Source organism: Paramisgurnus dabryanus, chromosome 7 (assembly GCF_030506205.2).
Source record: "Paramisgurnus dabryanus chromosome 7, PD_genome_1.1, whole genome shotgun sequence".
Taxonomy (NCBI): domain Eukaryota; kingdom Metazoa; phylum Chordata; class Actinopteri; order Cypriniformes; family Cobitidae; genus Paramisgurnus; species Paramisgurnus dabryanus.
Window position 1 is genome coordinate 6,942,294 of NC_133343.1, and position 23,676 is coordinate 6,965,969.

At 40.5% G+C, this 23,676-nt stretch overlaps 1 protein-coding gene across 1 annotated transcript in view; it reads left to right on the plus strand.

Annotated features, from left to right (window-relative positions):
• The window catches only part of kalrnb (kalirin RhoGEF kinase b), a 136,999-nt gene that overhangs the window by 10,076 nt on the left and 103,247 nt on the right, over window positions 1-23,676 (plus strand). The window contains exon 2 of the mRNA XM_065293678.1: window positions 23,568-23,660. Within this exon, the coding sequence (XP_065149750.1) occupies window positions 23,568-23,660 (93 nt within the window). The remainder of the gene's footprint in view (window positions 1-23,567; window positions 23,661-23,676) is intronic.

Genomic DNA, 23,676 nt, shown 5'->3' on the forward strand with positions numbered 1-23,676 from the left:
CAATGTTTCATAACAGTGTGTGTATACTGTAGTATGCAAATTAGGGCCAATGTTGCACATTTTGGTTTCACTGTTCAGCTCATTAAAAAGTTGTTATTCCTTTGGGGCTGCTACTAAAATACTCTTAATGTTGAATCATGACCTTAATCAAATCTTTGCATAGACCTGCATGTATACATCCTGTATCAAAGAATATTTTTCTAAATTCAAATATGGGACCCTGGACTCCAAAACCAGTTATAAGGGTCAATTTGTGAATAAATAATCCTTTTATTGATATACACTGGTAGCCATATATATTGTCATCCTTGGTAAATATGACCTGAGAAAACGATGAAAATGAAAATGTTTGTTCTTTTAAAGCTCATAAGCCCTTATTTTCCTGTATACGTTAGAGTTCCTTGGGGTAAAAATGACCCCAGAGTTATTACAAAAAATATATACATTTTTAATGATACAAATAATATATCATTTTTTTGTTTACTTCCCATCTATACATTAATGCTGTGTTTTGGGAGATATGAAGTATTTTTGTACCTGTGTACCACTCAATTCTTCAACTACACCATTAGCTTACCTGTAAAATATCAAATGTTTATGAAAAAAATCACATACATTTTGATTTAAATTGTTTTTAGATATTGATCTAGATGTTATGTGTTGAATTCGGCCATTTGGTGTTTAGACAAAAACATAAAAGAATTACAGTTTAGTAAATAAATCATTTCAACCAGCAGATGCCTATAGAGACCCATTCATTTTACTGGATGTGGCCAACTGCTCAACATCAGTACTTTAGTGAAATGTTTTGTGAATTTATGTTTATATAAACATTAGAACATTTTTTGTAGTTTTTGATGCATTTTGAAATATCTGCTGTTACAAAATGCCACAGAAATTTGTGTGTTTGTGTCTTTCTGTGTGAGCATTTTACATCTTTGTTTTGCTACTGTGGCTGTTTTTTTGCCAAATTCTGTAAAAAATGCTGTCTGTGGCAGTCATAACTTTTTTGTTTGTGTGTGTGTGATAGAGCATGTCTTTTCTATATTGCATTTGTGCTCTAGTACCAGGCCTACCTTTCTGTGTTAAAATTTTCAGATTTATTCTGGATGCATTGATTTTTATTTTATTTTTTGACAAATAAGAAGAAAAAAAGGTTTTTTTGCATTTCCCATTCATTTCAATTGGGGTCATTTTTACCCCCAAAGAGCCGATTTTTTACACCTCTTTAGAACAACCGAATCCTCCCAGTTTTTTATTTGAATCTTGACAGATAATCTGAAAAAGTCACAAAATCTTATTCCACTGAGATGAAGGGAACCATGTTTTTAAACTAAAGAAAAGTGGCTTGGGGGTAAGATTGACCCCAAGGGACTTTTTAGGGTTAAGCTTTAATTTAAAAAAATCACAAAAATATGATGTTTCGTTGACGTAAAACATTTGAAGGTGAGTAGGGGAATAACATTATTAAATAAATGATTTTCTCTAATACACACTGGACACAATTATTGGCCCCCCTTTATTTAATCCTCTCTATTTGCATGGATAACAGCTCTGAGTCTTGTATTATAATGTCTTCAGGAATTTCTCCGCATACTTAAGATCTTGATGCTCTCTCCTCTTTAGTCATTTTTTGTATGGTTCAGGTCAGGGAAGTGGGATGGCTATGGCAGAACCTTGACTTTTTGAACAGTGACCAATTTTTTGTTGATTTTGATGTTTGATTTGAACAAATGTGAAAGATTTAACCACGACCCATTATAAGATTTCTAGCAGAGCAAGACAGGTTTTGACTTTTCTATCTGTTGGTATTTGATATAATGCATGAAGCCATGTGTCTGAATAAGATGTCCAGGACCTCTGGTATAAAAGTAGGTTCAAAACAGTGAAGGTCCAGTGGTATATTTAACTGTAGACATAGACCACTTTTTAATCCCTGTGTGGACCAAAGCCATCTTATGTTCCTGCTGTCAAAAACCTCTTTTTCATTTCATATGGCCGCAAAACTCATTCCTGTTTAATTTTATATGCTGGAGTTTGTTTTTGCATGAGAGCAGAGGATTTCTTAAACTGTGTCCCAAACAACTTGGTTATGGAGGTGTTGTTTTCCTTTTTTTTTTTTTTTTTTTTTTTAAGCTTTCTGACCCCTAGATTCAACTGATTTCTGAAGTTCTCCATCTGTGATCATTGGAGAGTTTTTGGCCACTCAAATTATACAGACACATGTCCCTTTTCAGGCATATTCGCAACATCTCCAGTCGAATAAATAGTCTTTGTTGTTGCTCTGATTGTGGAAATAGATGTTTTTAATGTTTTTAAATATTTCCTTAAAGCCACTTTCTGTTTTGTGTAGCTCAAATTCTTTTGCTGCACATCAGAAGTCTTTGGTTTTACCCACTGTGATGATTGATTAAGAGGTTTGTGTTACTGAATATTTATTCTTCCATGAAACAGGAAGCCATGACTGGACAACATCATGTTTCTAGTCACCAAAAAGTTAATATCAATGGTGATAAAATTCAGATTTTGAGTAATTTTACTCATAAAATGTCTAGGGTGCCAATAATTGTGTCCATAATAATAATAAGTTTATTTGAACATGTAATAAAAATACAAAAATATACATATATATATATATATAATAATAAAGTATGTATACTATGTATACATACATACAAAACAAAAAAATAAAATAACAGATAAATAAGGACATGTACTTCTCAGCACTTTCAACCAAAATTATTATAAATAATAAATAATTCAAAAAACAAAACAAAAAACAAAAAAACAAATATATTCCCATGTTCCATTGTGTATTAAAGAAAAACATTTATTTCTTATTTTTGTGATTTTTTTATTTAAGCTTAAAAGAAGAAACGTAGATTCATTTTCACAGCTTTCTTTACTTATATTTATCAAGTGTGCCAATATTTTTGTGCATCCATGCACTGTAAAAAAATATGCAGCATGAAGTTAAAACAACTTGGTTATGGGCTGTTTACACTTGGTATTAAGATGTGTTTTCATTGATCGGATCACAGGTGGACGAGAGAGACACGTACGTTTACACCTGGTATTTAAATCCGTCTCTTTTGTCCACTTTCAACCGCTTCTGTCCTGAATACTGTAAGGGGGTGGTCTGTCGAGACGGTGGGCGAGTCTCTCTCCTGTCATTCAAACGCGAGCGGGAGTAATTATGAGTTTATATGGACGCAAACTAATGTTATGTCGGAGTCCGCTGCTTGTTTATCAAGTAAATGTGCTGCACAGAGTTTTGTACGTGTGTATGTAAGAGCTTTCTCTGAATTTTCAGCGCAATTGATGAAATAGGATCACGCAACTTTCACGCTTTCAAAACGAAACTACTGAGATCAGCCGCTTTAGTTTTATCAATGAAAGGCTAAAAATAGCGCTGTTCACCGTATGTTCACGCCAGAAGTCAAAAAAGACGTAAAACTTGTGTTTAAAACCTCAGATTAGATAAATGGGCGGAGAGAAGGCGGTCGCGTGTGGCTGTTTGAACACATTCAACCACATGTGTGTTCCGCAACTCCAAAGCGATCCGATGGTCGAAAGTGGACGAGCTCAAAACGTTTTGAACACCATTTACACCTGGCATTAATGTCGTCCACTTGTGATCCGATCGACGAAAACGCATGTTAATGCCAAGTGTAAACAGCCTTGGTTTTGCAAGCCAATTCAACCTACTTTTTAAAGTTTTGGCTTTGAAAAGTTGACACAACTCATAAAATCAAGTTGTAATAATTAAAAAGAAACAAAAAATATGTTGATTTGACAAAAATGCTGAATATTTTTAACAGTGTGGTTTGTTATGAAAGGGCAGTATTTGGCTGAGATACAACTTTTTGAAAATTTGGTATCTGAGGGTGACAAAAATCTAAATATTGAGAAAATCATGATCTTTACTTAATACCCTAATGAATTTTGGCATAAAAGAAAAATAATATAATTTTGACCCACACAATGTATTTTTGGCTTATGCTACAAATATACTTAAGGGGATTGTGCACCTTATGAAAATTCTGTGATCCTTTTCATTTCATGTTGTTATAAACCTATATAAATAATATCCTTGTTCCGATGAAATGAAGGAAATATTTTGAGAAATGTTCGTAAACACACCATTTGTGAGCCCCATTCACTTCCAAAGTAGGAAAAAAAGAGTACTTTCGATGAGAATGGGGCTCATGAACGGTTTCATTACGAACATTTCTGAAAATACCTTCCTTCGTGTTCATCAGAACAAAGACATTTGCAACAATATGAGAGTAAATGATGACAGAATTTTCATTTTTTGGTGAACTTTAAGGTTTTGTGGTCCAGGGTCACATATGAACTAGGTGCATGACTTGACATTTAGAACATAAAAAATTCTGAATTTCAAGAAATTTGGTGTGGTGGATTCTTGTGTTTGAACCTTAGGGGACATTGATCAGCCAATACGGGTTGTATACATTATATATAAAGATCCAATGCTGCACAAAAGCCACACTGAAATACCACCTGACCATCTAGTGAGCTCTACAACTTGTTAAAAAGTTGTTTGATAAAAGTCGCAGTTGTCATGACAACCAGCTTGCATATTGGTCTATGTGCAAGAGAATCAACAATCAATTTTCTAGCACTTTTATAAATCCAGTATTCTTATATGCATCATGATAAAGTCAGTATAAATCCACATTTGTGATACTGTATGTATTCTGTAAGATTGTAGTAAGAACTAGATAGGTACATTTCCTGAAGAAAATGTGAGTGGTGCTTGCCGTGGCAAAATTCTGGGGAACATATATGATTATACTCCAAGCCAAAAGTAAAACGATCCAACTCCAGTGTCTCTACGATGTTCTGATGCAATGATATTAGGCTTTGTTTACTCTGTTGCTAGGGTACCATATTTGGTTGCTAGGAAAAAAAATTGGCATCCCATAGTGATTACACTCTGAGTCACGAGTCAAACGGTCCAACCCCCGTGTCTCTACGATGTTCTGATGCGGAGATATAAGGCTTTGTTTACTCCGTTGCTAGGGTACTGTATTTGGTTGCTATGGAAAAAAAATGGCATACCCTAGTGATTACATGCCGAGTCACGAGTCAAACGGTCCAACCCCCGTGTCTCTACGATGTTCTGATGCGGAGATATAAGGCTTTGTTTACTCTGTTGCTAGGGTAATGTATTTGGTTGCTATGGAAAAAAATGGCATCCCATAGTGATTACACGCCGAGTCACAAGTGAAACGGTCCAACCCCTGTGTCTCTGTAATGTTCTGATGCGGAGATATAAGGTTTTGTTTACTCTGTTGCTAGGGTACAGTATTTGGTTGCTAGGGAAAAAATTGGCATCCACTAGTGATTACACTCTGAGTCACGAGTCAAACAGTCCAACCCCCGTGTCTCTACGATGTTCTGATGCGGAGATATAAGCCTTTGTTTACTCTGTTGCTAGGGTACTGTATTTGGTTGCTAGGGAAAAAATTGGCATCCACTAGTGATTACACTCTGAGTCACGAGTCAAACGGTCCAACCCCCGTGTCTCTACGATGTTCTGATGCGGAGATATAAGGCTTTGTTTACTCTGTTGCTAGGGTACTGTATTTGGTTGCTAGGGAAAAATTTGGCATCCACTAGTGATTACACTCTGATTCACGAGTCAAACGGTCCAACCCCTGTGTCTCTACGATGTTCAGATCCAGAGATATAAGGCTTTGTTTATTATGTTGCTAGGGTACTGTATTTGGTTGCTAGGGAAAAAAATGGCATCCACTAGTGATTACCCTCCGAGTCACGAGTCAAACGGTCCAAACCCCATGTCTCTACGATGTTCTGATGCGGAGATATAAGGCTTTGTTTACTCTGTTGCTAGGGTACTGTATTTGGTTGCTAGGGAAAAAAATGGCATCCACTAGTGATTACCCTCCGAGTCACGAGTCAAACGGTCCAAACCCCATGTCTCTATGATGTTCTGATGCAGAGATATAAGGCTTTGTTTACTCTGTTGCTAGGGTACTGTATTTGGTTGCTAGGGGCGTGGCTTGGGAGTGGCCAATGATGTGCCCAGTGATTACACTCCGAGTCACAAGTAAAACCGTCCAACCCCCGTGTCTCTACGATGTTCTGATGCGGAGATATAAGGCTTTGTTTACTCTGTTGCTAGGGTACTGTATTTGGTTGCTAGGGGGGTGGCTTGGGAGTGGCCAATTATGTGCCCAGTGATTACACTCCGAGTCACAAGTAAAACGGTCCAACCCCCGTGTCTCTACGATGTTCTGATGCGGAGATATAAGGCTTTGTTTACTCTGTTGCTAGGGTACTGTATTTGGTTGCTAGGGCGTGGCTTGGGAGTGGCCAATGATGTGCCCAGTGATTACACTCCGAGTCACAAGTAAAACGGTCCAAACCCCGTGTCTCTACGATGTTCTGATGCGGAGATATAAGGCTTTGTTTATTCGGTTGCTAGGGTGCTCAAATTTGGTTGCTAGGGGCGTGGCTTGGGAGTGGCCAATGATGTGCCCAATTGTTACACCCCTAGTCACAAGTAAACGGTCCAACCCCCGTGTCTCTACGATGTTCTGATGCCGAGATATAACTGTTTGTATTTTATGTTGCTAGGGTGCTCAAAAGTGGTTGCTAGGGGCGTGGCTTAGTAAGTCTGTAAGGATCCTGAGAGACTGATTGGATGCCTGAGTAAAATGAGCCCACCCCCATGTCTCTATGACACTGTGGTGCAAAGATATCCATCCGGGCATTTTATAATGGCAGTCTATGGTATAGGTTGCTAGGGTGCCCAAAATGGTTGCTATGGTAACCTTACACCCCATTGTGGGGGACGTCCTGACAGAGTCTAGCACCCTCTTCAAATTTAGTAACCCACATGTTTCTATGAAATCCTGGCTCGGACCTATGACCCGTCAAAATTTTTGCAATGGTAAGTCTATGGGATTTTTCCCCATTGACTTTTCATTGGGGCACTTTTGGGCACCTCTTACACCCCAGGGGTACAACTTACACCCCATTGTGATCCATGTTCTTACAGAGCCTACCACCCTCTTCAAATGTTGTAACCCACATGTTTCTACAAAATCCTCGAGCGGAGCTATGACTCGTCAAAGTTGGGCGCAATGTTAAGTCAATGGGATTTTTTGGGTGGTTTTTCGCCCCCCTTTCGGAAATCCTGCACCCGATCGCTTATAAAAGTCATAGCACACCTCTCCTCAATAAGCCGGTCGATTTGAGCCCTAATTTATGGGTCTACGACAAACCGTGTGGGACGAGTTACGCGCCGAAAAAGTGTGCAGACATAAGAATAATAAGATATAATAATAATAACTAGATAGGTACATTTCCTGAAGAAAATGTGAAGTGGTGCTTGCCGTGGCAAATTTCGGGGGACAATATATGATTATACTCCAAGCCAAAAGTAAAACAATTCAACCCACATGTCTCTACGATATTCTGATGCGAAGATATAAGGCTTTGTTTATTCGGTTGCTAGGGTACTGTATTTGGTTGCTAGGGAGAAAATTGGCATCCACTAGTGATTACACTCCGAGTCACGAGTCAAACGGTCAAACCCCCGTGTCTCTACGATGTTCTGATGCGGAGATATAAGGCTTTGTTTACTCTGTTGCTAGGGTACTGTATTTGGTTGCTAGGGAAAAAATTGGCATCCACTAGTGATTACACTCCGAGATACGAGTCAAACGGTCCAACCCCCGTGTCTCTGCGATGTTCTGATGTGGAGATAAAAGGCTTTGTTTACTCTGTTGCTAGGGTAATGTATTTGGTTGCTAGGGAGAAAATTGGCATCCACTAGTGATTACACTCCGAGTCACGAGTCAAACGGTCCAAACCCCGTGTCTCTACGATGTTCTGATGCGGAGATATAAGGGTTTGTTTACTCTGTTGCTAGGGTACTGTATTTGGTTGCTAGGGAAAAAATGGCATCCACTAGTGATTACCCTCCGAGTCATGAGTCAAACGGTCCAACCCCCGTGTCTCTACGATGTTCTGATGCGGAGATATAAGGCTTTGTTTACTCTGTTGCTAGGGTACTGTATTTGGTTGCTAGGGAAAAAAATGGCATCCACTAGTGATTACCCTCCGAGTCACGAGTCAAACGGTCCAACCCCCGTGTCTCTACGATGTTCTGATGCGGAGATATAAGGCTTTGTTTACTCTGTTGCTAGGGTACTGTATTTGGTTGCTAGGGAAAAAATGGCATCCACTAGTGATTACCCTCCGAGTCATGAGTCAAACGGTCCAACCCCCATGTCTCTACGATGTTCTGATGTGGAGATATAAGGCTTTGTTTACTCTGTTGCTAGGGTACTGTATTTGGTTGCTAGGGGCGTGGCTTGGGAGTGGCCAATGATGTGCCCAGTGATTACACTCCGAGTCACAAGTAAAACGGTCCAACCCCCGTGTCTCTACGATGTTCTGATGCGGAGATATAAGGCTTTGTTTACTCTGTTGCTAGGGTACTGTATTTGGTTGCTAGGGGCGTGGCTTGGGAGTGGCCAATGATGTGCCCAGTGATTACACTCCGAGTCACAAGTAAAACGGTCCAAACCCCGTGTCTCTACGATGTTCTGATGTGGAGATATAAGGCTTTGTTTATTCGGTTGCTAGGGTGCTCAAATTTGGTTGCTAGGGGCGTGGCTTGGGAGTGGCCAATGATGTGCCCAATTGTTACACCCCTAGTCACAAGTAAAACGGTCCAACCCCCGTGTCTCTACGATGTTCTGATGCCGAGATATAACTGTTTGTATTTTATGTTGCTAGGGTGCTCAAAAGTGGTTGCTAGGGGCGTGGCTTAGTAAGTCTGTAAGGATCCTGAGAGACTGATTGGATGCCTGAGTAAAATGAGCCCACCCCCATGTCTCTATGACACTGTGGTGCAAAGATATCTATCCGTGCATTTTATAATGGCAGTCTATGGTATAGTTTGCTAGGGTGCCCAAAATGGTTGCTATGGTAACCTTACACCCCATTGTGGGGGACGTCCTGACAGAGTCTAGCACCCTCTTCAAATTTAGTAACCCACATGTTTCTATGAAATCCTGTCTCGGACCTATGACCCGTCAAAATTTTTGCAATGGTAAGTCTATGGGATTTTGCCCCATTGACTTTTCATTGGGGCACTTTTGGGCACCTCTTACACCCCAGGGGTACAACTTACACCCCATTGTGATCCATGTTCTTACAGAGCCTACCACCCTCTTCAAATGTTGTAATCCACATGTTTCTACAAAATCCTCGAGCGGAGCTATGACTCGTCATAGTTGGGCGCAATGTTAAGTCAATGGGATTTTTTGGGTGGTTTTTCGCCCCCCTTTCGGAAATCCTGCACCCGATCGCTTATAAAAGTCATAGCACACCTCTCCTCAATAAGCCGGTCGATTTGAGCCCTAATTTATGGGTCTACGACAAACCGTGTGGGACGAGTTACGCGCCGAAAAAGTGTGCAGACATAAGAATAATAAGATATAATAATAATAATAACTAGATAGGTACATTTCCTGAAGAAAATGTGAGTGGTGCTTGCCGTGGCAAAATTCTGGAGATCATATATGATTATACTCCAAGCCAAAAGTAAAACGATCCAACTCCCGTGTCTCTACGATGTTCTGATGCGGAGATATAAGGCTTTGTTTACTCTGTTGCTAGGATACTGTATTTGGTTGCTAGGGAAAAAAATGGCATCCACTAGTGATTACCCTCCGAGTCACGAGTCAAACGGTCCAAACCCCGTGTCTCTACGATGTTCTGATGCGGAGATATAAGGCTTTGTTTACTCTGTTGCTAGGGTACTGTATTTGGTTGCTAGGGAAAAAAATGGCATCCACTTGTGATTACCCTCCGAGTCACGAGTCAAACGGTCCAAACCTCGTGTCTCTACGATGTTCTGATGCGGAGATATAAGGCTTTGTTTACTCTGTTGCTAGGGTACTGTATTTGGTTGCTAGGGAAAAAAATGGCATCCACTAGTGATTACCCTCCGAGTCACGAGTCAAACGGTCCAACCCCCGTGTCTCTACGATGTTCTGATGCGGAGATATAAGGCGTTGTTTACTCTGTTGCTAGGGTACTGTATTTGGTTGCTAGGGGCGTGGCTTGGGAGTGGCCAATGATGTGCCCAGTGATTACACTCCGAGTCACAAGTAAAACGGTCCAAACCCCGTGTCTCTACGATGTTCTGATGCGGAGATATAAGGCTTTGTTTACTCTGTTGCTAGGGTACTGTATTTGGTTGCTAGGGGCGTGGCTTGGGAGTGGCCAATTATGTGCCCAGTGATTACACTCCGAGTCACAAGTAAAACGGTCCAACCCCCGTGTCTCTACGATGTTCTGATGCGGAGATATAAGGCTTTGTTTACTCTGTTGCTAGGGTACTGTATTTGGTTGCTAGGGGCGTGGCTTGGGAGTGGCCAATGATGTGCCCAGTGATTACACTCCGAGTCACAAGTAAAACGGTCCAAACCCCGTGTCTCTACGATGTTCTGATGCGGAGATATAAGGCTTTGTTTATTCGGTTGCTAGGGTGCTCAAATTTGGTTGCTAGGGGCGTGGCTTGGGAGTGGCCAATGATGTGCCCAATTGTTACACCCCTAGTCACAAGTAAAACGGTCCAACCCCCGTGTCTCTACGATGTTCTGATGCCGAGATATAACTGTTTGTATTTTATGTTGCTAGGGTGCTCAAAAGTGGTTGCTAGGGGCGTGGCTTAGTAAGTCTGTAAGGATCCTGAGATACTGATTGGATGCCTGAGTAAAATGAGCCCACCCCCATGTCTCTATGACACTGTGGTGCAAAGATATCCATCCGGGCATTTTATAATGGCAGTCTATGGTATAGGTTGCTAGGGTGCCCAAAATGGTTGCTATGGTAACCTTACACCCCATTGTGGGGGACGTCCTGACAGAGTCTAGCACCCTCTTCAAAATTAGTAACCCACATGTTTCTATGAAATCCTGGCTCGGACCTATGACCCGTCAAAATTTTTGCAATGGTAAGTCTATGGGATTTTGCCCCATTGACTTTTCATTGGGGCACTTTTGGGCACCTCTTACACCCCAGGGGTACAACTTACACCCCATTGTGATCCATGTTCTTACAGAGCCTACCACCCTCTTCAAATGTTGTAACCCACATGTTTCTACAAAATCCTCGAGCGGAGCTATGACTCGTCAAAGTTGGGCGCAATGTTAAGTCAATGGGATTTTTTGGGTGGTTTTTCGCCCCCCTTTCGGAAATCCTGCACCCGATCGCTTATAAAAGTCATAGCACACCTCTCCTCAATAAGCCGGTCGATTTGAGCCCTAATTTATGGGTCTACGACAAAGCGTGCGGGACGAGTTACGCGCCGAAAAAGTGTCCAGAAAAAGAAGAATAATAATAATAACTAGATAGGTACATTTCCTGAAGAAAATGTGAGTGGTGCTTGCCGTGGCAAAATTCAAGGGACAATTTATGATTATACTCCATGCCAAAAGTAAAACGGTCCAACCCCCGTGTCTCTACGATGTTCTGATGCAGAGATATAAGGCTTTGTTTACTCTGTTGCTAGGGAACTGTATTTGGTTGCTAGGGAAAAAATGGCATCCACTAGTGATTACCCTCCGAGTCATGAGTCAAACGGTCCAAACCCCATGTCTCTACGATGTTCTGATGCGGAGATATAAGGCTTTGTTTACTCTGTTGCTAGGGTACTGTATTTGGTTGCTAGGGAAAAAATGGCATCCACTAGTGATTACCCTCCGAGTCATGAGTCAAACGGTCCAACCCCCATGTCTCTACGATGTTCTGATGTGGAGATATAAGGCTTTGTTTACTCTGTTGCTAGGGTACTGTATTTGGTTGCTAGGGGCGTGGCTTGGGAGTGGCCAATGATGTGCCCAGTGATTACACTCCGAGTCACAAGTAAAACGGTACAACCCCACTGTCTCTACGATGTTCTGATGCGGAGATATAAGGCTTTGTTTACTCTGTTGCTAGGGTACTGTATTTGGTTGCTAGGGGCGTGGCTTGGGAGTGGCCAATTATGTGCCCAGTGATTACTCTCCGAGTCACAAGTAAAACGGTCCAACCCCCATGTCTCTACGATGTTCTGATGCGGAGATATAAGGCTTTGTTTACTCTGTTGCTAGGGTACTGTATTTGGTTGCTAGGGGCGTGGCAGGGAGTGGCCAATTATGTGCCCAGTGATTACACTCCGAGTCACAAGTAAAACGGTACAACCCCCGTGTCTCTACGATGTTCTGATGCGGAGATATAAGGCTTTGTTTACTCTGTTGCTAGGGTACTGTATTTGGTTGCTAGGGGCGTGGCTTGGGAGTGGCCAATTATGTGCCCAGTGATTACACTCCGAGTCACAAGTAAAACGGTCCAACCCCCGTGTCTCTACGATGTTCTGATGCGGAGATATAAGGCTTTGTTTATTCGGTTGCTAGGGTGCTCAAATTTGGTTGCTAGGGGCGTAGCTTGGGAGTGGCCAATTATGTGCCCAGTGATTACACTCCGAGTCACAAGTAAAACGGTCCAACCCCCGTGTCTCTACGATGTTCTGATGCGGAGATATAAGGCTTTGTTTATTCGGTTGCTAGGGTGCTCAAATTTGGTTGCTAGGGGCGTGGCTTGGGAGTGGCCAATTATGTGCCCAGTGATTACACTCCGAGTCACAAGTAAAACGGTCCAACCCCCGTGTCTCTACGATGTTCTGATGCGGAGATATAAGGCTTTGTTTACTCTGTTGCTAAGGTACTGTATTTGGTTGCTAGGGGCGTGGCTTGGGAGTGGCCAATGATGTGCCCAGTGATTACACTCCGAGTCACAAGTAAAACGGTACAACCCCCGTGTCTCTACGATGTTCTGATGCGGAGATATAAGGCTTTGTTTACTCTGTTGCTAGGGTACTGTATTTGGTTGCTAGGGGCGTGGCTTGGGAGTGGCCAATTATGTGCCCAGTGATTACACTCCGAGTCACAAGTAAAACGGTCCAACCCCCGTGTCTCTACGATGTTCTGATGCGGAGATATAAGGCTTTGTTTACTCTGTTGCTAGGGTACTGTATTTGGTTGCTAGGGGCGTGGCTTGGGAGTGGCCAATGATGTGCCCAGTGATTACACTCCGAGTCACAAGTAAAACGGTCCAAACCCCGTGTCTCTACGATGTTCTGATGCGGAGATATAAGGCTTTGTTTATTCGGTTGCTAGGGTGCTCAAATTTGGTTGCTAGGGGCGTGGCTTGGGAGTGGCCAATGATGTGCCCAATTGTTACACCCCTAGTCACAAGTAAAACGGTCCAACCCCCGTGTCTCTACGATGTTCTGATGCCGAGATATAACTGTTTGTATTTTATGTTGCTAGGGTGCTCAAAAGTGGTTGCTAGGGGCGTGGCTTAGTAAGTCTGTAAGGATCCTGAGAGACTGATTGGATGCCTGAGTAAAATGAGCCCACCCCCATGTCTCTATGACACTGTGGTGCAAAGATATCCATCCGGGGATTTTATAATGGCAGTCTATGGTATAGGTTGCTAGGGTGCCCAAAATGGTTGCTATGGTAACCTTACACCCCATTGTGGGGGACGTCCTGACAGAGTCTAGCACCCTCTTCAAATTTAGTAACCCACATGTTTCTATGAAATCCTGGCTCAGACCTATGACCCGTCAAAATTTTTGCAATGGTAAGTCTATGGGATTTTGCCCCATTGACTTTTCATTGGGGCACTTTTGGGCACCTCTTACACCCCAGGGGTACAACTTACACCCCATTGTGATGTATGTTCTTAGAGAGCCTACCACCCTCTTCAAATGTTGTAACCCACATGTTTCTACAAAATCCTCGAGCGGAGCTATGACTCGTCAAAGTTGGGCGCAATGTTAAGTCAATGGGATTTTTTGGGTGGTTTTTCGCCCCCCTTTCGGAAATCCTGCACCCGATCGCTTATAAAAGTCATAGCACACCTCTCCTCAATAAGCCGGTCGATTTGAGCCCTAATTTATGGGTCTACGACAAAGCGTGCGGGACGAGTTACGCGCCGAAAAAGTGTCCAGAAAAAGAAGAATAATAATAATAACTAGATAGGTACATTTCCTGAAGAAAATGTGAGTGGTGCTTGCCGTGGCAAAATTCTGGGGACCATATATGATTATACTCCAAGCCAAAAGTTAAACGATCCAACTCCCGTGTCTGTACGATGTTCTGATGCAGAGATATAAGGCTTTGTTTATTCGGTTGCTAGGGTACTGTATTTGGTTGCTAGGGAAAATTTTGACATCCCATAGTGATTACCCTCCGAGTCATGAGTCAAACGGTCCAACCCCCGTGTCTCTACGATGTTCTGATGCGGAGATATAAGGCTTTGTTTACTCTGTTGCTAGGGTACTGTATTTGGTTGCTAGGGAAAAAAATTGGCATCCCATAGTGATTACCCGCCGAGTCACGAGTCAAACGGTCCAACCCCCGTGTCTCTACGATGTTCTGATGCGGAGATATAAGGCTTTGTTTACTCTGTTGCTAGGGTACTGTATTTGGTTGCTAGGGAAAAAATTGGCATCCCATAATGATTACACTCTGAGTCACGAGTCAAACGGTCCAACCCCCATGTCTCTACGATGTTCTGATGCGGAGATATAAGGCTTTGTTTATTCGGTTGCTAGGGTACTGTATTTGGTTGCTAGGGAAAATTTTGACATCCCATAGTGACTACCCTCCGAGTCATGAGTCAAACGGTCCAACCCCCGTGTCTCTACGATGTTCTGATGCGGAGATATAAGGCTTTGTTTATTCGGTTGCTAGGGTGCTCAAATTTGGTTGCTAGGGGCGTGGCTTGGGAGTGGCCAATGATGTGCCCAATTGTTACACCCCTAGTCACAAGTAAAACGGTCCAACCCCCGTGTCTCTACGATGTTCTGATGCCGAGATATAACTGTTTGAATTTTATGTTGCTAGGGTGCTCAAAATTGGTTGCTAGGGGCGTGGCTTGGTAAGTCTTTAAGGATCCCGAGAGACTGATTGGATGCCTGAGTAAAATGATCCCACCCCCATGTCTCTATGACACTGTGCTACAAAGATATCCATCTGGGCATTTTATAATGGCAGTCTATGGGAGATGTTGCTAGGGTGCCCAAAATGGTTGCTAGGGGCGTGGCTTAATAGCTCTGGGACTCTCCCGAGAGACTGATTGGATGCCTGAGTAAAATAAGCCCACCCCCTTGATTCTACGACACTGTAATTCGAAGATATCCCATCAGGAAAATTCTTATTCCCTTATATGGGCATGTTCCGTGACCCATTATAAGTCAATGGGGCACTTTTGGGCGCCTCCTACACCCCAGGGGTACAACTTTCACCCCATTGTGATGTATGTTCTTACAGAGTCTACCACCCTCTTCAAATGTTGTAACCCACAAGTTTCTACCAAATCCTCGAGCTGAGCTATGACCCGTCAAAGTTGGGCGCAATGTTAAGTCAATGGGATTTTTCGGGTGGTTTTTCGCCCCCCTTTCGAAAATCCTGCACCCGATCCCTTATAAAAGTCATAGCACACCTCTCCTCAATAAACCGGTCATTTTGAGCTATCTTTCATGGGTCTATGACAAACCGTGCGGGACGAGTTACGCGCCGAAAAAAGTGTCCAGAATAAGAATAATAAGAATAAGTATGAGCAATAGTAATAGTGATGCCTTGCATAAATGCAAGCACCACTAATAATAATAAGTATGCAAGATAGTAATAGTGATGCTTTGCATAAATGCAAGCACCACTAATAATAATAAGTATGAGCAATAATAATAGTGATGCCTTGCATAAATGCAAGCACCACTAATAATAAGTATGAGCAATAATAATAGTGATGCCTTGCATAAATGCAAGCACCACTAATTAAAAGTCAGTATCTAGTGTGATCTCTCTTGGCACGCAACACATCTTGAACACTTTTGAGAAGACCTGAAGTCATTAGATTAGAATTGGAAATTAGGATTTAATTTCGTTTAGGTTTAAGGGAAGTCACACGAAACACTTCAGATTATAATTTGATTCTGTATTTTAATACCAAATACAAATGTCCTGTATTTGGGTCAGTGACAAAAAAGGTTTGGCAAGGTGAGAAATTCAAAAATCTTTTTAAAAAACTTGTTTTAAAAGCACACATCAGGTTTATTTCAATGCACATAGTGTATTTATGTTTATCTTATGTACTAAAAAATACATTTGCACCATTTTTATAAAGTTAAGACTGAATGGACCTGAAAATGTCAAATACAGTAGTGTAACCGCCAATTGCGCAAAATATAAATATTAAATATTTTATCCACCTTGATGGCATGTAAGCATAATAATTTTTTTAAAATCATTTTATTAGTTATTTATAAATGTAACTTTGAATGCGTTTTTGTAATATTTGGCCTGACAAATGCTGAAAACAGCTCTGTTTCTACATAATTTTTGACAAATTATGTAAAAATGTATGAAAAAAAATCATATTACACTACACTTGATGATTCTATTTTTTTCCAAATTTTTTATAAATATATTTATATTTTAATTAAAAAATACTAGTTACACCACGTTGACATTTTTGCAATTATCCCCCAAATATTCTTTCAAAATGACATAAAACAGAAATTTTAGACTTGGTCCTCAAAAAAAGAGAATGTATGCAAGTCATCTGCAAATTTTAACCCTTTTACATTTAATTGAACCATACGGACACTAAGTAAATAATGTCTCGTCATTGACCCATTTTCTGGTTGTTTTCTAATAAAGAGACTGTGAAATACTTATATGTTGGTCACTAACACCAATTTGTCAACAAAACCTCATGGCAATATGTACGTATTTCATGAGGTGGCAAATATTAATTTGTACAATGTTCTCAGGACTTTTAGTTTGTATTTTGATTTCCTGTTCCTGTATCATTAATGTTTTCTCACACACTAAAATTTTCGAGAGTGACAACCACATTTAAATACTGTAGTGAATCCCCTAAATGTTCATCATTCCCGAAACTGCGATGATTGTCACAGACGTAATCATAGCAACGTTCTGCCCTTTCACGTAGTTACCATTCACTGCTTTGTCCGAAATAATATTAAAGCGTTATGTCTTCGTGTTGTGTGTTGTACGCATTTGTGAGGCTGCTTTACGGAGCGCTAACTTGCAGTGTTGTCATATCCACATATTTTTTGGGCTTGCATACTGTTATGGCGCTTAGAAGATGACGACTTTGGCTCATAAAGCAATCAGGTTTTTGGTTTTATTAAAGTGGGAATGTGCCGATCCCAATATTTCGGTCTTTGAGGTAAAGCAGGATGCAGTTTTACGTACCGCCTTTACTCATGACCTGGGACCGCCCCATTTCAACGAAAATTCTGCGTTAAACAAACACACATGCACAACTCTGCTGCTTCCCCAGATAAACAAACTATATCCATTGTTCTCGTAAATTTCCCTCACAAACAACAACACACTACTACGTTCGTGTTTGCTTTTGGTTGGTATGTGTACTATTCTGGTTAAAGTGCCCATATAAGGACTTCCACTGCACTTCCTGCACTGAAATTGCCTATAAAAGAATTAAAGCGAAATTGTTACATATGAATCTTCTATGTTCGGAAAAAAATCTGAAACTTCGAAGCATGGCGAAATGCATTCGTCACAGAAATACTCTGTCATATGTCCAACTGCTTTTTTGACACTTTGTCTAGTTTAGCCTGTTTGAGAACCACTGCCATACACCCACATCTGTACGATTTCGTACGATTTGCTTTCGCCCTGTGATGTTGGTGTTAGGGTGGAGTTTGTTAGTTTTTGTATGATTCATTTTTTGGACAAATTAGCCATATATTTATATAAATGTGCGTGTTTAAACAGGCCGTGTGCTAGTGCATGCAATAGTATCTGCCCTTAAGCAAAGGTTGAAAGAGTCAGTTCTTACAGTAAATTTAACATGCCATGTTTAGTACCAGACTGCTCCACTCAGGTTTAATACTTTATGTAGCCCACAGATGGGAGCTAGTCTGCGAAAGAGATGAAATATACCCGCAAACACCATAAAGACCTTTATGTAGGACTCTGCGTCAACAGATGTACCAAACATCAGGGCGGCGTGTGTACGTTTGTGATTATGTCTCTGGACAAGTGCATGTGTCACATCTGTGAGCGTGCAGCTTGTGTGTGTACTGGATGTCTGCTCTCGGTGTGTGCTTAAGTGTGATTGAACTTCTCCCCACCGACTGCCCCAGCGCCCAGCTGTCTGTCGGCTGCGGGATTACAGAGCGGGCAGATTACACCACTAATGAATCCAAACAGAAGGAGTGGTGCCAACAGCTGGGCATCCCCGGCTCCCCTAGCTCAACCTGCTGTGGTCTACTACTCTATTTTCCAGCGTCAATGCATACAGAATTAAGTTCAATACTGTTGTTTGTCATTCAGCGGTTGTCATATCTCTCGTGATCGGGGTACTAAACGTACTGCTGTGTCAATAAGCACATTCTGTTTTCTATAATGTAGGAACTTTGGGACTCATTCATGAAACTTTGGTAAATATATGATTATTAATTTGCGCATAAAACAGATATTCCCAAACAATTTCCTCCGGATTTACAAATACTTTGTAAACGCATCGATAGTAAAATGTGTGTATGTTAATGAATTCCAATAATTCCATTGCATGCATGCACTAAAGCTACGCAAATTACGTTTCTAGGAATGCTGTAATCCTCTGGAATCCATTCTTTGGTTCATCTACATTATATGTTTTAAATGTATAAGAGACTAATAGGCTACATACATACTAGGGATGGGCATTCGATTAAATTTTTTTAGTCGATTGTCGGGAGAATTAACGATCGACTATCGATTAATCATTAATATTTTTATCATAAAAAATTATTATTTAACTTTTATAATTCAAAAATGTTGAATACAAAAATACAGTGTGTTTTCCTCCATGAGACCTTTATTACAAGATCAACTTGTGGGAAACAGTTAAACTACATTTAGACAAACGGAACATATATGCGCTTGAATATGCGGTGCTCTAAAGCAGCGAAACCTGCAGCTACGAGCCGCATTCTTAAACAGAGACTTCATTTGTTCCAAAAAATCATGACCTCTTCATGATTATTTTTTTTAAATCAAAACGGAAGGTCACAGATAACGAAGTATGGTGTCAAATATTGCACCCTGGTGGTAAAATGTTGAATTGCTGCCACACAGTGAAATTAATTTAATTTGTTCGAAACACGCTACACTAGGCAACGCAACCTGCATTAGATAAAAAAAGTATTCGATTAATCAATAACAAATTAACGTCATCGACTAAATTCTTAACGATCAATTATCGATCGTCGATTAATCATGCCCATCCCTAATACATACCAATAAATAAATAAATTAAACTGTGTCATCTATTTGTCTAGAAAAATACAGAACGTTTGAATGTTTTATGCACCATTTACAAGTGGTGGGGAGCAGGTGTAAATTTCTTTCGTACCAACTAACATTTCGAAATATGAACATTTTCATGAATCCGAAAATTTACATCAGAACAACTTTGCCAATGATTTACACATAAAATTGTTCTGCTTGTCTTTCATAAATAAAGCCCATTCTAAGTAACTTACTTAAAGGATTAGTCCAGAAAAATCCAGATAATTTACTCACCACCATGTCATCCAAAATGTTGATGTCTTTCTTTGTTCAGTTGAGAAGAAATTATGTTTTCTGAGGAAAACATTCCAGGATATTTCTAATTTTAATGGACCCCAACACTTAACAGTTTTAATGCAGTTTAAAATTGCAGTTTCAACGCAGTTTCAAAGGGCTCTAAATGATCCCAAACGAGACATAAGGGTCTTATCTAGCAAAGCGATTGTCATTTTTGGCAAGAAAAATAAAAAATATGTACTTTTAAACCACAACTTCTCGTCTTACTCTGGTCCTGTGACTCGCTAGCGCGACCTCAAGTAATACGTCATCACGTCAAGAGGTCACGGATGATGTATGCGAACTACGCTCCATTGTTTACAAGTGTGGAGAAAGAGGACCGTTCCAACGTTGTTGTATGTCGAATGATACTAGTTAATGTCTTTGTGTCAATATAGGGCTGCAACTAATGATTATTTTAATAATCGATTAATCTGTCGATTATTTGTTCGATTAATCGATGAATCGGATACAAACAAAAAAACAAGAAAAGCATTCATTTCCAACCCCTTATTCAAAACAGAACTAAAAGAGAAGAAATTGCACAAACATGTTGCTCCTTGAACACACCTGAGCTGTTACAATAATAATAAAATAAAATAAAATAAAAATGAACTAACACAAAAAAATACACATGTATGCTTTACATCTGCCAAATATATAGACTTTTTTATGATGCATTTCCCATCAAAAAGATAGTATATGAGTACACTCTCAGAAATAAAAGTACAAAAGATGTCACTGGACAGTACCCTTTCAAACAGGTAGGCTACACCTTTACCAAAAAGTGCATATTAGAACTTCAAAAGTACATATTGGCAGTTCAAAGTTACATATTTGTACCTAAATGGCACATATTAGGACCTTTTATAAAGGGTACTGCCCCAGTGACAGCTTTGTAACTTATATTTGACTTTATGTGTTTTCTCTGATCGGGATAGCCATCTCATTTGTTAAAACTGTTCCATTTACATTTGGCCACATAAATGCGTCTTGTGAAAACGGAAGATGGGTCTTCTACTCCTGCGCATAATGCAAATACACCATTCATTACTTCGCCTTAAAAAATGTAAGACGATGTTTATGCAACAACAGGCGGCACTTACTGTATGATGTACTGTATGTTGGGCCGGGCACGCGTCTCCTTGCTCGGCATGAGCTGGAGCGCGCAGTACAGAACAGCAGGAGAGTGATGACGCGATGATTTAACATACAGGTCCATGACGGGGAAACGCGTTCATACAACTCTCTCTCAACGTTTTATTTCTTTGTTTAATATCATTGGAGTTTTTTATTGGTTCTAGAAACTTTTTTACTCGCTGTCGTCGCTCCATAAAGCATAAGCGTGTCGTCTTTGTTTTTTTACCTCTTTGCCGGCTATAACTTCCAGGTGACGCGCTTACGTTTGGGAGGAGTAAAACTGACATGTGGTTTTCCTCTACCTTTGCTGTTTTTTTTATCTTTTCTACGCCCTGTCTATGAAGCGCCGAATTCTGCAAGCAACAGTGCGCAAGAGAGACCGATGCTCCGTCCCAAACCGCATACTTCCATACTATATAGTAGGCGAAAAGCACTACTTCTCGTACTCTTTGCCTACTATATAGTATGGAATTAGGCGGTTTGGGACGCAGTGCGAGTGTTTTTCACTCCGCTCCGCGCTTAACTGAAGTTTTTTCTTTTTTTTTATTAAACGTCTCTGCGTCACGCGACACAACGAATCGATTATGAAATTCGTTGCCAACACTTTTAGTAATCGTTTTTTATCGATTTAATCGATTCGTTGTTGCAGCCCTATGTCAATATATTGTTTAAAATTGTCCGCAAATGTGCGTTTCATATATGTAACATTTGACCTTTCCACGGCATTATGCAATTACGTGAGGTCGCGCTGACGCGTCACAGGACCGGAGGAAGATGAGAAGTTGTGGTTTAAAAGTGCATATTTTTCTTGCAAAAATAACAATAGTTTTGCTAGATAAGACCCTTATGCCTCGTTTGGGATCGTTTAGAGTCCTTTGAAACTGCTATTTTAAACTGCATTTAAACCATTAAGTATTGGGGTCAATAAAAGTCCATTAAAATGAGAAATATGCTGGAATGTTTTCCTCAAAAAACATAATTTGTTCTCGACTGAACAAAGAAAGACATCAACAGTTTGGATGACATGGTGGTGAGTAAATTATCTGGGTTTTTTTAAGAAAATTGACTAATATCCAAAAATATAATGTAATGCAAATGGTTAAGTTTAGTAGCCTGACATTGTCACACCGCTCTGTTGGGCTGTGATTATTTGGCGTACTTTAACCGAACCAGGACAAAAAATTCCTCTGCACTCAATTGGATAGACCTACAACCAATCAGAGCAACCGAGTGTGTGATGTATGTTGAAATGGCGTCTTTTGCAGCCTGACCTTAACTGCTAGTTACTTAGCTACAATGACAATGACACTAACATTATGATTGTACTAATGCTGCCTTCACGTGCTATGGGAAAAAATAATTTTCCAGTTGTAAACTGGTATTTACCAGTGTGTTGGGTTCAAGTGCTTTTGTTGTCGTACTTTAGGGAAAATAGATTCACGTGAGTAAATTGCCTGAACGCTCATTACTCCGACGTTCCTATTGACTGCTAGCTGGTAGGTAACACAAAACCAAAACAGTTTTTTAAAACTGACACTATGTGTTAACGCATTGTATTACAATTGTCAATGGCACAACATTGTATAGGCTACAAAAACTATGTGCTAACAGTAGCAAAAAACATTTAGTAGTGTACAATGTTTATCATTCACTGCTCTTCTGTTGCTCTCTACCATTTTCAAAGGTCAAAGGTTATCTCATCTCGGCAACTCGTGCATCAAAATATTCTACGAGTTGCCCAGTAGAAAATACCACATGAGGGGGTGTTCATGTGCATTTTCTACGTCGGCTTTTGGTATTTACCATAATTACCATAGCACGTGAAGGCAGCATATCTCTTACCATTTGTAAGTTAGATTCTCATCCACAGGCTTCCGAAAAGGGCTGGCAACGACCGCTAGTTATATCCACGTTGTCGTGCATGCCGAGCTTCCCATTTTCATTGTATCCCATCTTCTTAGCGACCATCAGAGCCAGCTGATAAATGAAACTTTTGCCGAATCCCGTAGGAGGGACGGCAAAAACATCTTTCCAATCAACAAATGCCTTGTTCGCATTTCTCTGTCTCTCTTTTAAAATCAATGTGCTGTCGATATCTTCTAAAACAGACTCGATAGCAGAATCTTCACATCTCAATTCTCCAGTGGTAGCCTTCTTTGTTGTAAACAGATTCAACACAAGTGCTCTTTGGTGACATGGTTGATTACGTTACTGTTGATCATCTGTCCATCATTGTATAAAGCCCGCCCTGACAATTTAATTGGTCCGAACAGTTTTTGTTCGAGCATAGTAGCAGCACAACGGAGCGACTCCAGACCAAACTTCCCGTCCTGAAATGTTGTGGGCGGGGCTAAGTTCGGCTGGCACCCAGGCTAGAAGTTTAGCTGAATGCAATCAAAATAAAGGATTAGACATTATATATTTGATACCTTTGTGTGAACATACAGTAGCTAACAAATCTTGTTCATGATGATGTCAAATGTCGTGGTTTCCCATTTGTCGTAACAATTGACATTTAATATCATATGGTTTAAAAAGATGGTAAGGAATATGTACACACTTTATTGCATGTTTATGAGGTAATGTCGTGGTGCTTTTGCGTATTTAAAATAAATAAATAAAAGTTTTTTGGGTGTACTGCCCCTTTAAGGATAAACCATCAAAATATTAAACTTTCTCTTCTTTATTCCTCTCTATCAGTTCCCTCTTTCTCATCAGGGTCTCTTAGGAATGACGGAATAAAGGCTTCTGATGTCTTGACAGTTTTAAGAGAAAAGGTTGCCTTTGTCTCAGGTGGGTATTTATGGAT